Source organism: Equus asinus, chromosome 10 (assembly GCF_041296235.1).
Source record: "Equus asinus isolate D_3611 breed Donkey chromosome 10, EquAss-T2T_v2, whole genome shotgun sequence".
NCBI classification, from domain to species: domain Eukaryota; kingdom Metazoa; phylum Chordata; class Mammalia; order Perissodactyla; family Equidae; genus Equus; species Equus asinus.
Window position 1 is genome coordinate 33506137 of NC_091799.1, and position 16598 is coordinate 33522734.

At 36.0% G+C, this 16598-nt stretch overlaps 1 protein-coding gene across 3 annotated transcripts in view; it reads right to left on the bottom strand.

The window, feature by feature from the left end:
- Positions 1-1387: 1387 nt before the first annotated feature.
- The window catches only part of MUSK (muscle associated receptor tyrosine kinase), a 97991-nt gene continuing 82780 nt past the window's right edge, over positions 1388-16598 (bottom strand). The window contains exons 11-15 of one of the 3 annotated variants that reach the window (XM_070519022.1): positions 16174-16197; positions 10360-10561; positions 9656-9847; positions 8343-8491; positions 1389-7200 (exon numbers count right to left, since the gene is read on the bottom strand). In XM_070519022.1, coding sequence (XP_070375123.1) covers positions 6518-7200; positions 8343-8491; positions 9656-9847; positions 10360-10561; positions 16174-16197 — 1250 coding nt within the window. In that variant the 3' untranslated portion in view covers positions 1389-6517. Of the gene's footprint in view, positions 7201-8342; positions 8492-9655; positions 9848-10359; positions 10562-16173; positions 16198-16598 lie in introns of all 3 variants that reach the window. The other 2 variants (XM_070519021.1, XM_070519023.1) reach the window with 2 other exon arrangements.

The window sequence follows — 16598 nt, forward strand, 5'->3', positions numbered from 1 at the left end:
CAGAGAGCAGGGATGGCTGTGGGCTGTCAATCAGGGTGGTCAACGAGAGGCTTCACCATCGGCTGGAGCCCCACAAAATGCTCTGTGAGTAGATTGGAAGATTTCCTGGGAAGGGGCCTTGGTGTGAGCGTTGAATCTGGAAAGAGAGGCAGAATAGAACATGGGGAAAATGTTACAGTCTCACAGAGGATGGAAGGATGGAGGAATAACAGCTCTCTCCAGGAGCGAAATATACCGAAGTATTATATCCTCAGAGTGGAATCCTTCATCACTTCAACAATTTAGGAGGCTCTAACTCAGCCTGCCTATACCCTCCCCATGAAGCGTTTGAACCAGATATGCACAGCTCACAGGTAGCCATCCCTTTGAAGAGAGAGACTTCTGCATAAACATTCCAACAAAATTGCAAAGGAACCCCACTCCTGCTACCAACATGAATAAGAAAAACTTTACATTTGTAATTGTATATGGTAAATCAGTGATCAACAGACATTTATGGAAAACAAAAGCACAAAAGAAGAGAGGCAGAAGAAAGAGGAAGAAAAAAATAATGGTGGAACAGAAGAGAACGTAGAAATTCGGTGATATCTTAAATGATACTTCATCCATAAAATAGAGGAAATAAGAATTAATGGATCTTAAAATATGTTATCAAATTAAAATAATTGGATACCATTATTTGTTTGGCAATGTGTACATATTTACATAATCACATTATTATAGACATTTTGCTTCTTTTTTCATAATTAGAAGCAACCAACAGTCAACACCCAAATTTTAATTGGTTGCAGAACAAAATGCAAATGTTACAGATCCTGACAGCACAGAAATAGGTGTCTGACTGACAGAGCATAAGGGAAGGGAAAAAGTGGTGGGAGGAAGTGTGGGAGCTCTTATTGTATCTTACATAGTCCAGCATCGACAGGTAACTTTTGTTCAAGTACATTTTTAAAAGTTATAATGATAAACAATAGAACTGACAATAAAAAGTTATATCTCAGGAGTTCGAGAGGAGGTTTGAGTAAAGGTGTTCTAAACTGCCCATCTTCATGAAGTGAGATAGTACATACCTTTTAAACTGATCAATTCAGAAAGAGATGTGAGCATATTTTTAGAGTTGCAGTTGTAATCACCAGAAGAACTGAAACCAGAAATGGTTAAAGTGCTTTTCACTTAAGGCTAGGACTAGAAATAAATAGCAGGAGGGGAATTTTTGTTTTTAAATTTGTACCCTACTTAGGAGTTTTTAAAAAAACGTGTAGGTATTGCTTTTATAAATAAACTACAATTATTTAAAAATAAACTAACAAAGATCATAGGGAAACTCCTATGTTTATGAAACTATCATAATGCTGATACCAAACTGTAACAGAGAAAAAACTGACAAACTTTTAATTTTATTAACTTATAAATATTGATGCAAATAAATGTTAATAAAACAGATTTGGTAGTAAATTAAAAGATTGATGCGACACACCCAAAGAGAGTTTATTCCCAGAACATAAGAATATTTCGACATTAGCAAATCAGTTCATACATCTACATATTAACAGATTAATTAAGGAAAAAGCCACAATCATCTCAATAGACTGAAAATTCAACATTCTTTCCTGATTAATAAAATCTTATCGTAAAAGACAAATAGAAGTATACGTTTTTAACGTGATTAAAGTGGTTGGAACATGTATGACAAAATTTAACTCCTTAATATATAAAGTGCTTTTACAAAGCAACAAGAAGATACATCCAATAGAAAAATAACAGTAGGAGGTATATCACAGAGTAAATCAATTGTCCCCAAAACATTGAAAAAATGTTCAACTTTATCTTATTTAAAGAAATGTAAGCATAGGCTACAAAATAAAAATTTTAAGCTGTTTATTGGCAATTATTAAAATGCTAATACTTAGTATTGGTGAGGTTGAAAGAAATGGGCTCTCCTGTCTGGCTGGAAGATGTATATGTTAATAAAATAATTCAGGAAGGTAATTTGTCAATATATTATAAAGCATTAGAAGTTTATCTACCCCTTGATCTACAAATTCCATTTCTAGTAATTATAGCTAAAGAAATCACTTAAGATAGACGCTCACAAAATTTAGCAACAGGATTAATTATGAAAATACTGTATTATATAAGAAAAAATAGACATAAACCAAATGTCCAACAATAGAATAATAATTAAATAAATTATAATAAGTCTGTATAATAGAATATTATTCTACCATCAAAAGTGATGCTGCACATGAATACTTGCTGATATGGAAGATGCTTATTGTACATCTTGTGATAAAGACAGAGATTGAAACAGTATAACAGTATGATCTTGTTTTCATTTAAAATGATTATCATCTATCTATTTACATACCTACCTACTTGAAAAAGACTAGGAGAATATTTATCATGATGTTAATGCTAGTTACTACTGGTTGGTGTTTTCATTTTCTTTATTATTGTACATCATACGTTATTGCTTATTATTTTTTCTTTTCAAAAAATAAACAAGTATTGCTTTTGCAATAAAAAGTAAATGTTATTTTAAAGTAAAACTATGTATATATTTTCTCTTTTGTGTAAAGTATGATAAAAGTTTAATCTTATTTTTATAAAATGACTCTTACAAATTAGAAAATGGACAACACAATAAAAAAATAGACTATAGATGATTCCCCCAAATACAAACAATAAATGACCTAGGAACAAGAAAAATTCAACCTCACTAGTAATTTAAAAAATAAAATCAAAATGAGATAATCTTTTTCTATAACCAAATAGACAAAAGGCTTCTAAAAAATAGAGAATTAATTCTCTATGACAGCAAATGTGTAGGGCTATGGGATCTCTTGTACAATGCAGAGATGGGAACTATTTCTAGAGAATGTGACAATACATAATAAAAGCCTTAATGTTCAGCATGCCATTTGGCCCAGACATTCCCTACTCAGAATTTCCATAAAGAGATAATTATGGACATGTGATGTAAGGATGACTATTACAGTATTGTTTGTAATAGTGAAAATTAGAAAAAACTCGTGTTAAAAAATGCGAGATTAAATGATGATACATCCATACAATGGAATATCATTCAGAAATCAAATTGGACTTTCAGAAGAATATTTAATGACATGGAACAGGTTCATGATATACTACAAAGTGGAAAGAAGTGTTCTTTTCCTGCTCTATTGCAATACCAGGGAATGGGTTTTTTGACATCATGTGCTATACTCTGTTCCTCTTATCATGTTTGATATATGACCATTTAAATGACTTGGTGCCTCACGGATGCCTGTCCTGACAGTTAGTAACAATGGCACTATAAGTGTCTCTCTTGTCTCCTGCTTTGAATTTGTACAATGATTCTACAGTGGGAAAAAAAATCTTTATTTAAAAAAGAAGACAATACTGGTAAATAACAGTTCGTGTTCCTGAGCTCCAGAACCTTGGGGTGAGCACTGAGAAAATAAGATTGTGATCGTAACATAAATTTAAAAGTGCACTTAGAGCTAATGAATAACTAAACTTGCCACCTCTTTGAGTTTTTGATGAAACTGACAACGCTAAAATAGACTTTTTTGCTATTCAATAAAAAGACTTGGGAAGGAATTAGTGGTAAAGGGGTATAGTGGGTGCTTTGAAACTGCATGCAAATTGCAAATCACCTCCACACAGTCTTCAAAGGTCAGTTATTTGCTCGCTGATGAACTGAAGCACATGTTATTGTGGTTGAGAGCCAAGCCTCTTCAGGTCATAAACGAGCCTCTGTTGCTGTGTGTGTTTGGGCCAGTTACACAATCTCTCTGTACCTGTTTCCTCACCTAAAAAGTGGGCATAATGATAGTTCTGACATCATAGCTATGTTGAGTGGTTTAACTTAATGTATTTAGAGGCCTTAGAATATACATAGTAAGCCTTCAACGAATGCTAGCTGATAGTATTATTTTTATACTACCATTACTATAATGGGAGTTCTACTTATTTTAGTTTTCAGTTACTTTAAATATTTAATGAAATTGAATGGTTTCCATAATATTTACTTGCTCACTCACTCACTATATTTACCTATATCTCTATGATTATTTTTCCTTTGGGATCTTGAATAGCAAAGCCTAAAAAAAATACACAGACTGAGCATCCGTGAGGCTGTAGAAGCCGCGCGGGAGAGACAGGGAAGTAAGGGCAGTTATTCAGCTGTGGGAGGGAAACAGAGACCAGCTCAAAGCGGCGGGCAACAGAACTGGCGCGATGGAAACCTGGTTCTGAGGGACAACATGGTACCTGCAGTACAAGCCACATGGTGGGTTCTCCAAGTAACTGTCTCTATCCTGCTTTCCTGTGGGGTAGCTTTTCCAATTGGCCTGACTTCCATGGCTTGCTTTTATCCATAAACTCTATCAGCTGAGGAAACCTGAGGACATCTTTGAAGTTGGCAGAGCATATGTGACCCACGTATGTGAACCATTTGAAGTATGCCATGGATATCTACATGAAAGTTCTAGACTTCTTGGTGGTCCTCTCCAATTTTTCTGCTTTCTTGGCCTCTTGGCCTTCTGTTTGGGACTCATGCTTCAAGCTTTTTCCTTCATCTAGCCCTTTGGATGACCGTCTCAATTTTGGACTTACAACCAGGACTTCAAAGCACTTCGTTAGGTCTCAATCCTAAAGTTCTACTTCTCTATTTATGAATCAGAACTGTGAATGAGCACATTCTTACATTGTGGAATCTGCTCTGGCCTGATAAGGGGGGGAGGGTAGATAACAGATAATTAGGCAGTGATAGCGCGTGAATAATGGGCAGGCAGATTGAAGGGGAGGGAAGGAGAGCAGGAGCATTTCAGAAAGCAAGACTGATAGAATGTCAGGGGTGAAGGCGAAGGCAAAGTCCAGGGTAATTTCTATGTTTTTGTCTTGGTTGCCTGGTGGGACTGTGAACAAGAAATGGCAGCTTTTCCAGCAAAGATGACAAGTTGTTGCATGCAGGTGGATTTGGAGAATTCAGGTGGAGCCTTCCAGCAGACCGTTGAAAATCTACTCAAGAATTCAGACCATTTCTCCATTGCCCTAACTACCAATTAGTTTGAATTAAAGTAAGTGGTATTGAGTAGACTGCTATTTTCTCTTCCCTGTTTATTTGCTTTTCAGGAGAATCTGGGTCCATCCTTTATCAGGAATAGACTCCTATCATTGATGTTGGCCTTAGATAAAGATATATTGTGTGGGGCTCCACTGAGAAATCTTGTATACCAGGAATCTGAGTTCCAGAGGGATTTTGTTTTTAAGAATCAAAAGATGTAACAAGATAGGTTAATAGTCGTGCATAAAGTTGGTAAGCAACACTATGTTAATCCTACTGCCTATCGAATTGGTTTCTAGAAGGAAAAAAATATCAGAATGCGCACAAACATCAAACATCAGGTTAGAAATAACTCAGAGCCACAAGAGCATCTTGTGAAATCCAATGGTATAAACCATGGTTTCAGAGATTTAATAGACTGTGGCAATTAAATTAGAGATGACAAATTTGAAATGTGTGGCCTCAAAAGCAGGTACAGAAGAAAATAGTAATACTTTGTAAAGGCATATACATACTAGTCCACAAGGTTATTTAGAATGTTATTATTTCTTCCAGGGTGTTTACTGTATGTATGAAATAAAAGGAAAAAAAATAGCCAAATAACTGAAAAAAGATAGGAAGTCCTGGAAAGAAGAAGAAATAAAGATTAAAGCAAATAAAAAGGTACCAATAAAATTTTCAAAGGAAGAGGAAAATTAATAAGACACAAAAACTTTTTTCAGAAAAAAACTATAGGAATAAAATAAGCAGATTAAATTCTTGACAAGTGCACACAAAGGAAACACTCCTAGAGAAGGAGTCAGCGACAGAAAAGGGAACTAAAAATCACACTAAGAATAGAGCCTTGCAGATTTGTCATTTTATTCCTTAGGCACCCTCTATCAATAAAGTAAACCACACCTCTGTAGCATACAAACAAATAGAAAGGTATGCATTTAATGCAAGAAAGAAATTCAATAAGAAACTAACACCCATCTTTGGGTGTGGAGAATGAATGGTTTTTTCCTTCTTTTTAGTTTTCTGAACTTTACCTAAATTTCTTACAGGAAGATATACTACTTTCATAATGGACAGGAATTAACTCTACTGAAAATGAAGCTCCGAATTATATTTCATATTAAAATTTCATACAGCAGAGTCTTACTCCACTGCCAACTAATTCAGGAACTGAACAGGATGACATTCTTTCCTGTACAATATGTAATACAAACTTTCCCCGCGAGGAATAGTTATCTCTGGTTATCTGACACAATTCCTAGCCTGCATTCGCAATCATCAACTTTCAATAGATTGGTCTACTATATGAGTTCTGCACTGTCTTTGTTTCTCTCAAGAAACAAACAACATGCTACTCGTGTCTACTATTAGTCTTTCCTATCTGTGTCTTCTTGGGCCTGTGGCATTGGATTCCTCTGGCTCAGAGAGTCTATTGACACATCTTTGACCCTAGACACTCACAGTTCCCTCTGCCCTCTCACACATGCGTTCCAGAATTCGGTGAATACTGGTGAAACTGGGTCTGTCCGCAGGTAGCTTGCTCCAACACAGCCGCATTAGATTATACAGCTCCAGGGGGCAATTCTCAGGGCAGGAGAGGATGTTGCCATCTCGCACATAGTAAATGACCTCCTCATGGGCCATCCCATAGTAGGGCTGCAGGCCGTAGGAGAAGATCTCCCACAGGACCACCCCGTAGGCCCACACATCAGACTCCGTGGTGTAGCGGTTATAGAAAATGGATTCAGGTGGCATCCAACGGATGGGGATAGCATCGTTTTCATTAGCTTTGTAGTAGTCAGCTGAGTAGATGTTTCTAGAGAGGCCAAAGTCAGCAATTTTCACCACCATGTTCTCACCCACCAGGCAGTTCCTGGTGGCTAAATCCCGGTGGACAAACTTGCGCTCTGAGAGGTAAGCCATGCCAGCTGCCACCTGCCTGGCGATGCAGAGCTGCTCAGCACAGGAGAGGGGCGGGGGTCCAGGGCTGGAGACCTGAGCCCTCGTGGACAGGTCACTGTGGCTGAGGCTGCACACGCTATGAGGAGACATGCTGCGGAGGAACTCGTTGAGGTCCCCATAGGCCATGTATTCAAAGAGCAGGCACATCGGCTTGCCGACAGCACACACGCCTGGAACCAAAATAACGTTCTTTGTGAGGTTGGGTTTGTAAAGTGACACACTGGAAAGAACATCCAAAAGGCTAATGCACAGATCAGAAAATATGGGGCCCTGTTTTTTTGTTGACAGCATTATAGCAGAACCCTGACCATGTTTCTTTGTATCAAGATCTCCTATTTACCTGGTAAGATGCAGCTTATTTATCACTCTTCCTTATTTATGGCTCCCGACCCTTCCAGTAACAGATTTTCCATCAGCCTTTAACAAAGCCCCTGCATCCTGCTATAATCACCCATTTATTGGAGGTTTCTCCCCCAACATTTTAGCACTTTGAAAGTAGCAATCACGTCTGATTCTCGTTTAAATTCTGCACACCTACCACATGTCTGGCAGAGCGAGTGCTCAATAAGTGTTTGGTGAACGAACTTATGAATGCTGTTTGCTTTGAGTCTATAACGTAATTCCTCTGTGTTTCTGCTACTTCTCTGGAGAAGGATAATAAGGAGGCTGTCATGTGAAATTTGGAAAGGATAACAAAAACAATCCAAGATCTTAGATGCAGTCTTCAGCTTGCTGTGATAAAACATTCTGAAATTTAGGTTTTACAATATTCATTCCAGAAAGGAAAATATGCTAATATAGACTCTTAGATTTAGTGCCTAGAGGACATTTGAAAATCTTAAATTCTTGCTATATTTGAGACAGAACCTGGACATCTTGGAGGGTTGGATCAATTGAGCACAATTTCACGTCATTGTAAAAATAGATTATTGGATCTATTTCTTTTTCAGGCAAAAATTAGAAGTCTCTGTCCAAAAAAGAAAGAGAAATAAAAAATAGCATTATCCTGGCTTATTTGTTCTGGGGTCAGTTTTTAATTGCAGGGACTTTAGCCATCATTCTTATTTATATATGCTAGAGAGAAAGTTAAAGAAATTACAATATATTTCTCTAAGCAATTTAAAAAACCAATTTTTTGAACTAGGTTATTTAATGAAATGTTTCACTCCCTGGTACAGAAAATATTATATGGAAAGGAGCAGAGACATCTCTTTGGTCAAAGAGTAAAGGAAAAAGCTTAAGTATGAAGGAGACAAACTCGGAAAGCCTCTCTTTTTGGATACAATAAGTTCATTTATTTATATTTCCCTACCTAAGAGTTTCACAATGTTCGGGTTATCAAATTCTGCCATGAGGGCTGCCTCCCTCTGGAAGTCGGCCTGCATGTCTGCTGAGGCTTCCTCCTTGAGCATCTTCACTGCCACCATGGTGAAAGGTTCATAGGGAAGTAAGCCTGGAGCCCTGAGAGTTACATTTATTTAGAAAGAAATCAAAGAACAGGAACATTATACATACTTACTTTGTATCTACCCACATTCATACACATCCCCCAGCTTATGCAGCCTTTCCCAGAGCCACAGAATCAAATAAAGATGCCAAGAGTAGATTGTACTTAAAACGCCTTGACTCCAATTAATAAACTTGCAAGGACTATTTTCAACATAGATTAAGTTTGAAAAATGCATTATTTATAAATTACAGGAATTCTAAAGTGCGCAGATCCAATGAGATTATCATCACCATGCTAACCCCTATATCACTGGCCAGAATCTAAATTCCTGGAAGGCAGGAACCATGATTTATTCATTTTATATCCCCAAAGGGCCTAAAATGGTGCCTTGCATATTTTTGGTTCCCAATAAGGATTTGTGTGAGATTTTCATTAATCACGTAACCTCCATACCAGGGCCACTATGAGTGGAGGTAAGGTTGTGTCCTGCCCAAGAGCACCAGGGCAAAGTCATAAGTGGTGATTAAAACCAAATCCGTATTCTCTGGCTCAGCTGTGTGTCCATGAGCTACATCTGCGCAGAGAGGGTATTTTATTCCAATACACACAAAGACATTAAATGGGCTAGTGTTGGCCTTCATGCATACTCATTTCTGGAGTTCATTGTTTTCTGACATTTTTGTATTATTTTTTCCCTTTTCTGTTCTGCCATCCCATGAACATCTATTTAATATCTACACATGTCAGGCTCTGAGTTCTTAAACGGAAACACTAGTTTGAAGTAAACTTCAAATGAAGTGGAGAATGTAGCAAGAGAAAATGGAAGAGAAGTAAATTTCAGAATTATTTACTAAAAACTGCAAGAAATTATGATTGAAAACATATGAGAAAATTATTTTCTGAAAAGGAAACATGATTAAATTTTGCTAACTGCTTGTAATTTGAATGCTACATGAATGAAGATTCTCTCCATATACACACTACCCTATTTTCCAGCACAGAGGGAAAATTAAGATTCAAAGTATAGTACTCAATACAAATAAGGTCAACGATGTGAAGACCGAGCTAATTTGTTAATAACTATTATACACGCTGTATAGACAGCAGATAATGGTCTGGTAGCTTTTCAGATGCAGCATATTTCACTGGAGAGATTTTTACATTGGTAACTTTACCTTGCTTGAAAGACCCTCCCGAATGCTCCCTCTCCGATATCTCTCACATATTCAATGTTATTCCTTGGATACTCCAGACTGAGCAATTTGGGATTCAGAAGGAGTGGCATCCTCTGGTACATGGGGTTGGGATGAAGTCTGTCTAGCAAGAGCTCAGAAGGAAGAGTAGTGAGGGTTACTGCTGCTGATTCTCTGCAGATAAGACAGGTAAGACCAACAATGAGCTCAGGACCAGGTGAGAGCTTTGTACTCAGACTTAGGTTCTAAAGAGATATGACATTAAGGAGGAAACAAAAGAAATTATACTAAGGTGGACAAAGATTCTTCGGTTCTAGAGTAAGAAGTATCTTGTTTGATCTGGAGTCAAAAGGCACATTTTCTCAGGAATTTTGTCACTACCCAATCTAGCAGTGGCAATGGGGCTGAGAGGGAAGATGGGGAGCAGGAATAGCCATATTCTTCCAAATGATTGTTTAGATTCTATCTGCTGTGAAAAATTAGCTTTAGGAGATGTGATCCTATGCAAAAAGTTATTGATATTTTTAAAGATTGTGGTGGGGGTACTTAATTTTAAAGCAAGGAAATGGATGTCAAAAAGAGACTGGCAGTGTTATCAATATTCCTCCTCCCATCATCAATTCCAGTATAAAATATGTAGATTTTAAAATATTACTACATGTGATTAGCTTAAATCAGAATCTCACCTTTTCTTATTTTTCCATTGTTTTCGTCTTCGGCAGCAGTAAAGAGTAGTTATGGTAAGAAGCACAAATATCGCAAAGCTGGACATGATGGAAATTATTACAGTCATGGAGTATGTAGGTGAGACAGCGAAGGAGGAAGAGGAGGAGGAAGGCAAATCTGGAATGTCCACACTCGGCTTTGAGGATGGCATTGGCGGGAATGCTGTAAGTAAACAATAATTCTTTTCATTCATTCTTAAACATTTTTCTTTTGGTGAGAAAGATTGGCCCTGAGCTAACATCCATGCCAATCTTCCTCTATTTTGTATGTGAAACGCCACCTCAGCATTGCTTGATGAGCGGTGTTGTAGGTCTGTGCCTGGGATCTGAACCCCCAAACCCCAGGCTGCCAAAGTGTAGCGGGTAAACTTAACCACTACATCAGTAGGCTGGCCCCCAAGTCTTAAACTTTTAAGAAGCAATTTTTGTATTCAAGCAATCAGTAAACTGAATTTAATTTTAAGACTATGGTTTTATGTATCAGGTTCTTCCTGGTTATCTATCTATAAAGTCCAATTGTAAGAATCCAGTGAGGTCCAGTTGTAAGCAAATCCAGTTTATAGAATCACAGAATTTTAAAGATGGGACTCAGAGAAAGGAAATATTTTTTCCAAGACAAATGCAGATGCTGAGCTAGTGCTCTTTACACTACATCACATATTGTTTATGACCTGACAACAATCATGGAATTATTAAGTTCTTAAATAAAATATTTTTATGAAATTATACTTGAGGTCAGGATTGTCTAAATAAAAATACATATTTACCGTTGATTTACAAACAGAATAAAAAGAATGGAAGAAGACGAAGAATGAAAATATGAGGACAGAAATGAGCAAAGTTAGCTCATCTAACAATTGAACTTCTATCAAACTCCTGTTTGAAAGGTCAATGTGATATAAAACAACATAAAATCTGCATTATTGATGCAAATTACAAGATATCATACTCACATCACTTTGTATGGTGCAAAGCCCATTGTATATCTATTAAAATAACCTTATTAATTATATTTTAAACGCTTTTGTTGATTGAGTAAAGACAAAAACATGGATACAGAGGATTTTAATAATATAATCGACAAGAATGTTTTAATAGTGAAGAATCAACTTTGTTCCCTAAAAAGAGAGAATAACCCTTATTTTCAAATATTTGCAGAACACTGACAGACATGATCTTTTGTCAGGCCACAAAGGTAAATCTCAATAAATTTCAAAAGAAAAAATTATGTAGATCTATTCTTTGACCAAAATGCAATTCACAATAGATTAAATAAAATCCAATAGGACATCTAACAAAAGAAAAAATTCAATAACTTTTCAATCAAAGAGTAAAAAGTAGCCGTTGAGACAGATTAGACAATAACTTCCTAATAGTGTGTATGAGATTTGGCCAAAGCTGTGCTCAATGATAAACTTGTAAGTTTCTCTCTTTCCATTAGATAGAATGAATGAAAATGAATGAACTAAACATTTAAATCAAGACTTTGGAAAAGAAACAAAAACTCAGAATACAAAGGAAAATAGGTGATAAAGTAACAGCCATGTCCAAGCAGAAGTTAACATGTTAGAATCCACATACTACAAACTATAGACTTAAAGAATAGGTCAATAGTGGGTCTTATTCGTATTTATAAGGTAGCCTAATCAGTGGAATTTTAATTTTAAAAAGATAAGAAAGGCACAAACATACAAAATTAAGAAGATAAAGGAATTATGACGATAGATTCAAAGGTCCATAAAATTGAAATAATATATAATTATTCAATTACATTTTTAAAATCTTAAGGAAAATGATAGGAACATATTAATTACCAAGTTTGAAGCATAGGAAAATCTGAATATAGCCACAACCAGGAAATTTAAACGTCCTTATAGAATTATGGATACATTCAGTCTTGGAAGAGATAAAATTTCCATATTTTATAATATGTTCCAGTAAGAGTAAAACCTTTCAAATTATTTTAGGAAGTTATGATAATATTAATATCACAACCTGACAATGTCAGCACAAACGTGCATGCATAGATTGTAGAATGTAGATTTAAAAGCTCCAAAATGAAATATTAACAGTTGACTGCAATACAGTAAAAGAATAATGATTTAATATAAGGAAATATATTAATATTATACATCATGAAGTCAAAAGAAAATATTTATTACAGCAGATGCCTAAAGCATTTGAAATGGGACCCTTGTAAAAGCAGAGATTACAGGAGGTGCCATGTATGACTTCTTGGTCCAGGTGTGGACTCAGAGATTACGCCCTTGACACCAATGGCTAAACAAGTGGTTTTGAAGCCTGGGGAGGCTTAATTTCATCACTGCTGTGACTGGGAGAACATCAGCACGGCAGTAAAAGATCTGTGAAGGACCAATGACAGCATTTCTTACCAAGCATTACAGCAATGGTGAATTTAACAGACTGCCCAGGTTCCTCTTTGATTGGTTTGAAAGCCAATATGACTTTCTTTGGATTGAGTCATCCAAAAGTTTAAAAAATCAATCCAAGATGGATGGAGAGTGGGGCTTAAACTGGGGAGCTAAACCTCTGGTGAAAAATAAAGTAGGAGCCGTCATTAAAAGACTGGGAGAGGTGACTATTTTTGTATCTGGCTTTTACAGAGCAGTTCATACCATATTTAACATGTGAAAGAACGTAATGTAATTTCTAAAACTGGCAGTGTAATCTCATTAGTAAATATAAGGGTAATTTTTCTCAAAAATATCAGAAAATAGAATTTAATGACATTACAAGAATAATCCACTGTCACTTAGTAACATTTATTTTCAAAATGCAAGAATTGGCATAGTTTGAACAATAATTTTGCTCTATGGATTTAATGATTTCTTCCTTTCAGCATAGTTTTGTCTTGTTATTCCTTGATCATTGTTTCTGATCTGTTTTCTCTGGCCTTCCTCACAGCGACATCAGTTATTTCTTTGGATTCAAGTTTTCAATTTGAAGCTCCAGTTTCTTTCCTTTTAAACTTTTTATTCTCATCAATTTTATCTCTTTATCCTTGTTCTTTGAACATCAGGGTAGTATTATTCACTCATTCATCCATACATTAATGTATTCACTAAATTAATATTGATTGTTAGGTATCAAGAATATTATGGTGGACATGACAAATCTTTGTGTTAAACCATATAACTGGGAAACAATTAGTAAGCAGATAATTATAATAAAATGTAACAAGTGTTACAAGAGTGGCAAGAACAGGATGCTTAAGAACATCCTCAGCCCAACTCCAGGTCTAAGGGTACTGGGTAGACTTTCTAGAGCAAGTATCTTTAAATTAAATGTAAAGGGTGAGTAGGTAGTTGAAGTTGAACATATAAGTGTGTGTGGGAGGCTGTAGTGGGGGAAGGCAGTGGGGTGGAGTCAGGGTGGGAGATAGTATTCCACAAAGAAGGAACAGCATGTGTCAGGGCCCAAACCAGGCAGTTGTAGTGCTTTTCTAAAAGTGCACCTAGAAGTTCCACTGTTGAGTTGGGGAGTGTCTATAGGTAAGCCGCAGATATCAGGTCTAGGTCATAAAAGGCCTTGCAAGACAAATTAAGTAATTTGGACTTTGCCCTGTAGTAAATGGAGAGAATCATCAGAGGGTTTTAAACAGTGGAGTAGCATGATCAGCTTTTTGCTTGAGAAAGATCACCTGGCTACAGCCTGACTTCTGTGATGGCTGACAAGCTACCAACATGAAGTCCTGAATGTGGAATTGGAAAGAGATGTTCGGTAACACACCGTTCCAAAGGATTTCCGTGATGCAGATAACAAGGAAAAAAGAGACAATCTGAAAGTTCTTTCTAGACAGAAAGAACAAATTACTTATAGGAAAAAATAACCAGACTCATATCAGACTACTCATTTCTAAAACTAGAAGCTAGGAAAGGATGAAATCACATTTGTAGACCACTGAGAGAAAAGAGATGTCACATAAGAATTCTATATCTAGCTAAATAGCTTTCAGCTATCCCAGCTATCCAGGTAAAAGAAAGCTATTCTGAAGATATGCAAGGATTCAGAGACTCTCTCACCCAAGAACTCATTTAAGGAAATACATAAAATTGTGCAGTCCCACAGAATTCAGGAATTCAGGAATAGTGAAATGTAGACAAATAATGTAAAAAATACGAAGGTATTACATGCTCAAAAAGATATCTCACTTCAACAAAAGAGTTATAAAAATGAAAACTACTGAAATTCTAGTCTGTTCAAGTGAGAAAGGAAAAATGTAAAAGATAAACTAGTGACTTTTTAAAAACTGTTTCATCATTCTTTAAAGTGAACTAACTGGTACTAATCTTTAGACTTTACTCAGAAATCAAGAAACTCTTCTTGAAATGTTTGAGGGCTTTACATGCTTCTGTAGAATATGAGACATTTTGCCTAATAAGGATGCCTTCTTTACTCAACTATTGATCTACCAGAAGAGCTAAAACCAATTTCTTTAATAATAATTGCATTTAACTCAGGGAGCACATTTTTACACATTCCTCACAACATGTTCAGATGAAATGATCATTTGGAGTTCATTTTGCTTACATGTACAAAAGATTTCATAAACCTTTTTTTTAAGAATAGGAAATTAGTTTATTGCAGTTAATTTATGCTTATATCCTTATAATCAAGGTACAGGACAGAAATATGCATGCTTTTTTGTGTGCGTTGTTCCCATCTAATCTAGGATTGAAGGTCAGCAGCTTTCACACAGTAAACCCTCAATGAATGAACAATCAAAGGATAGCAAAGACCACAGACATCAATTAAAAGTCTAATCAAAGGAAACTTTGGTTGCTTATATGACAAAGAATTGAAACATTTCTTTTTCACTCTTTCAACTTGGGAATAACAATTTGACAGACTTCCAGAATAATACTTTTTTAGGGTTTTCCATAACTGCTCTTGTTTACTAACTCTGAGGGAGTCAGTTGGGACCAGTAGAGTTCCTTCTTTTAGAATTCTAAGTCTTAATCCTTTAAGTAAGCTGGTAAAACCAAGTCCTGGCACTTAACCAAGTGCACAGGCCATTAAACCTGGAATATATATCACAGGAAATGGATATGATTTGAGCCTTAGAACATGAAAACCAGAGGAAGTTAATTTGCATGAAAAACTTTCCTAATTTCATTCTGAAGATTTCTGCATTCTGGTAGGTTTAAAGCATCATCTGATAAAAGTTAGTTTCCAGGACATCCCTTTGCAAGTAACCTTCTTGAATTCTTTCCTAGGGATTTTGAGACAACTCTTTTAAAACCATTTAATTTGACCCTGTAAACTTTGTACTGGAAACTAGCTGTCTTAAAAAAACTTCTATCTTCCAAAAGAAAGACCTCTTGTCACAAATGAAGATCTTGAATTGGCTCACTGAAGAAATAAACATTTGTTTTCATCTAGATATAAATAATATCATATAGATATAAATAATTCGATGGTACAAAAATCATGCATGCAAAATCAAAAGGTGACACTTTTAATTTGGCTTATTTTATATCTCTGGAAGAGATAAGACAGGTTAATAACCTTAAAGTAGGAGATATTGTTTGTATCATTCACTAAATATAGTGCTCTCCATGGCCTAATTAGAAGCTGTAAACTGGGATCCTCAATGATCTTCCTTCATGATCCACCCAGAGTAAGTACTGTGAAAAGCCTTTGAGAGCGGCTGTACATTCTGTTCTGGACATCCTGAAGCATGAGTGTAAATACGCATGCATGAATCCAATTACATACACGTAAGGTTTCAAGGGCATAAGAAAAATTACTTACTTGTTAGGTTTTCTTTTTTATAATCTGAAGGGGAAAGGATAAAAATTTGTTTTAAAAGAGCATCCAGATATCGCAAATAATCTGTGAGAGAGCACTAAGAAACGCAAGTTCTCTTTCAGTTTTTTAATATACAACTGGAAAACAGTCTTTGCATTCGAATGAGAAAGGACTGCGTCTTTGAAATTAAACCAGCTGTTAGGGCTAACGACAGAGTTCCTTACAAACGAAATTCATTAAAGCAACATGCAATGATTCAGCCTTGTCTTGCACGATCAGCATTTTCAAACATGTAGCTTATTTTTCCATGCTTAAAAGTCTGCTTCATTGGCTAAGAAAGAGGACTTTTTTCCCTTATTCCACTGCTCTGACAAAATATGAGATGTTTCCTAGCCATTTCTTTTCACATTCCAGAAAACATTACAAGC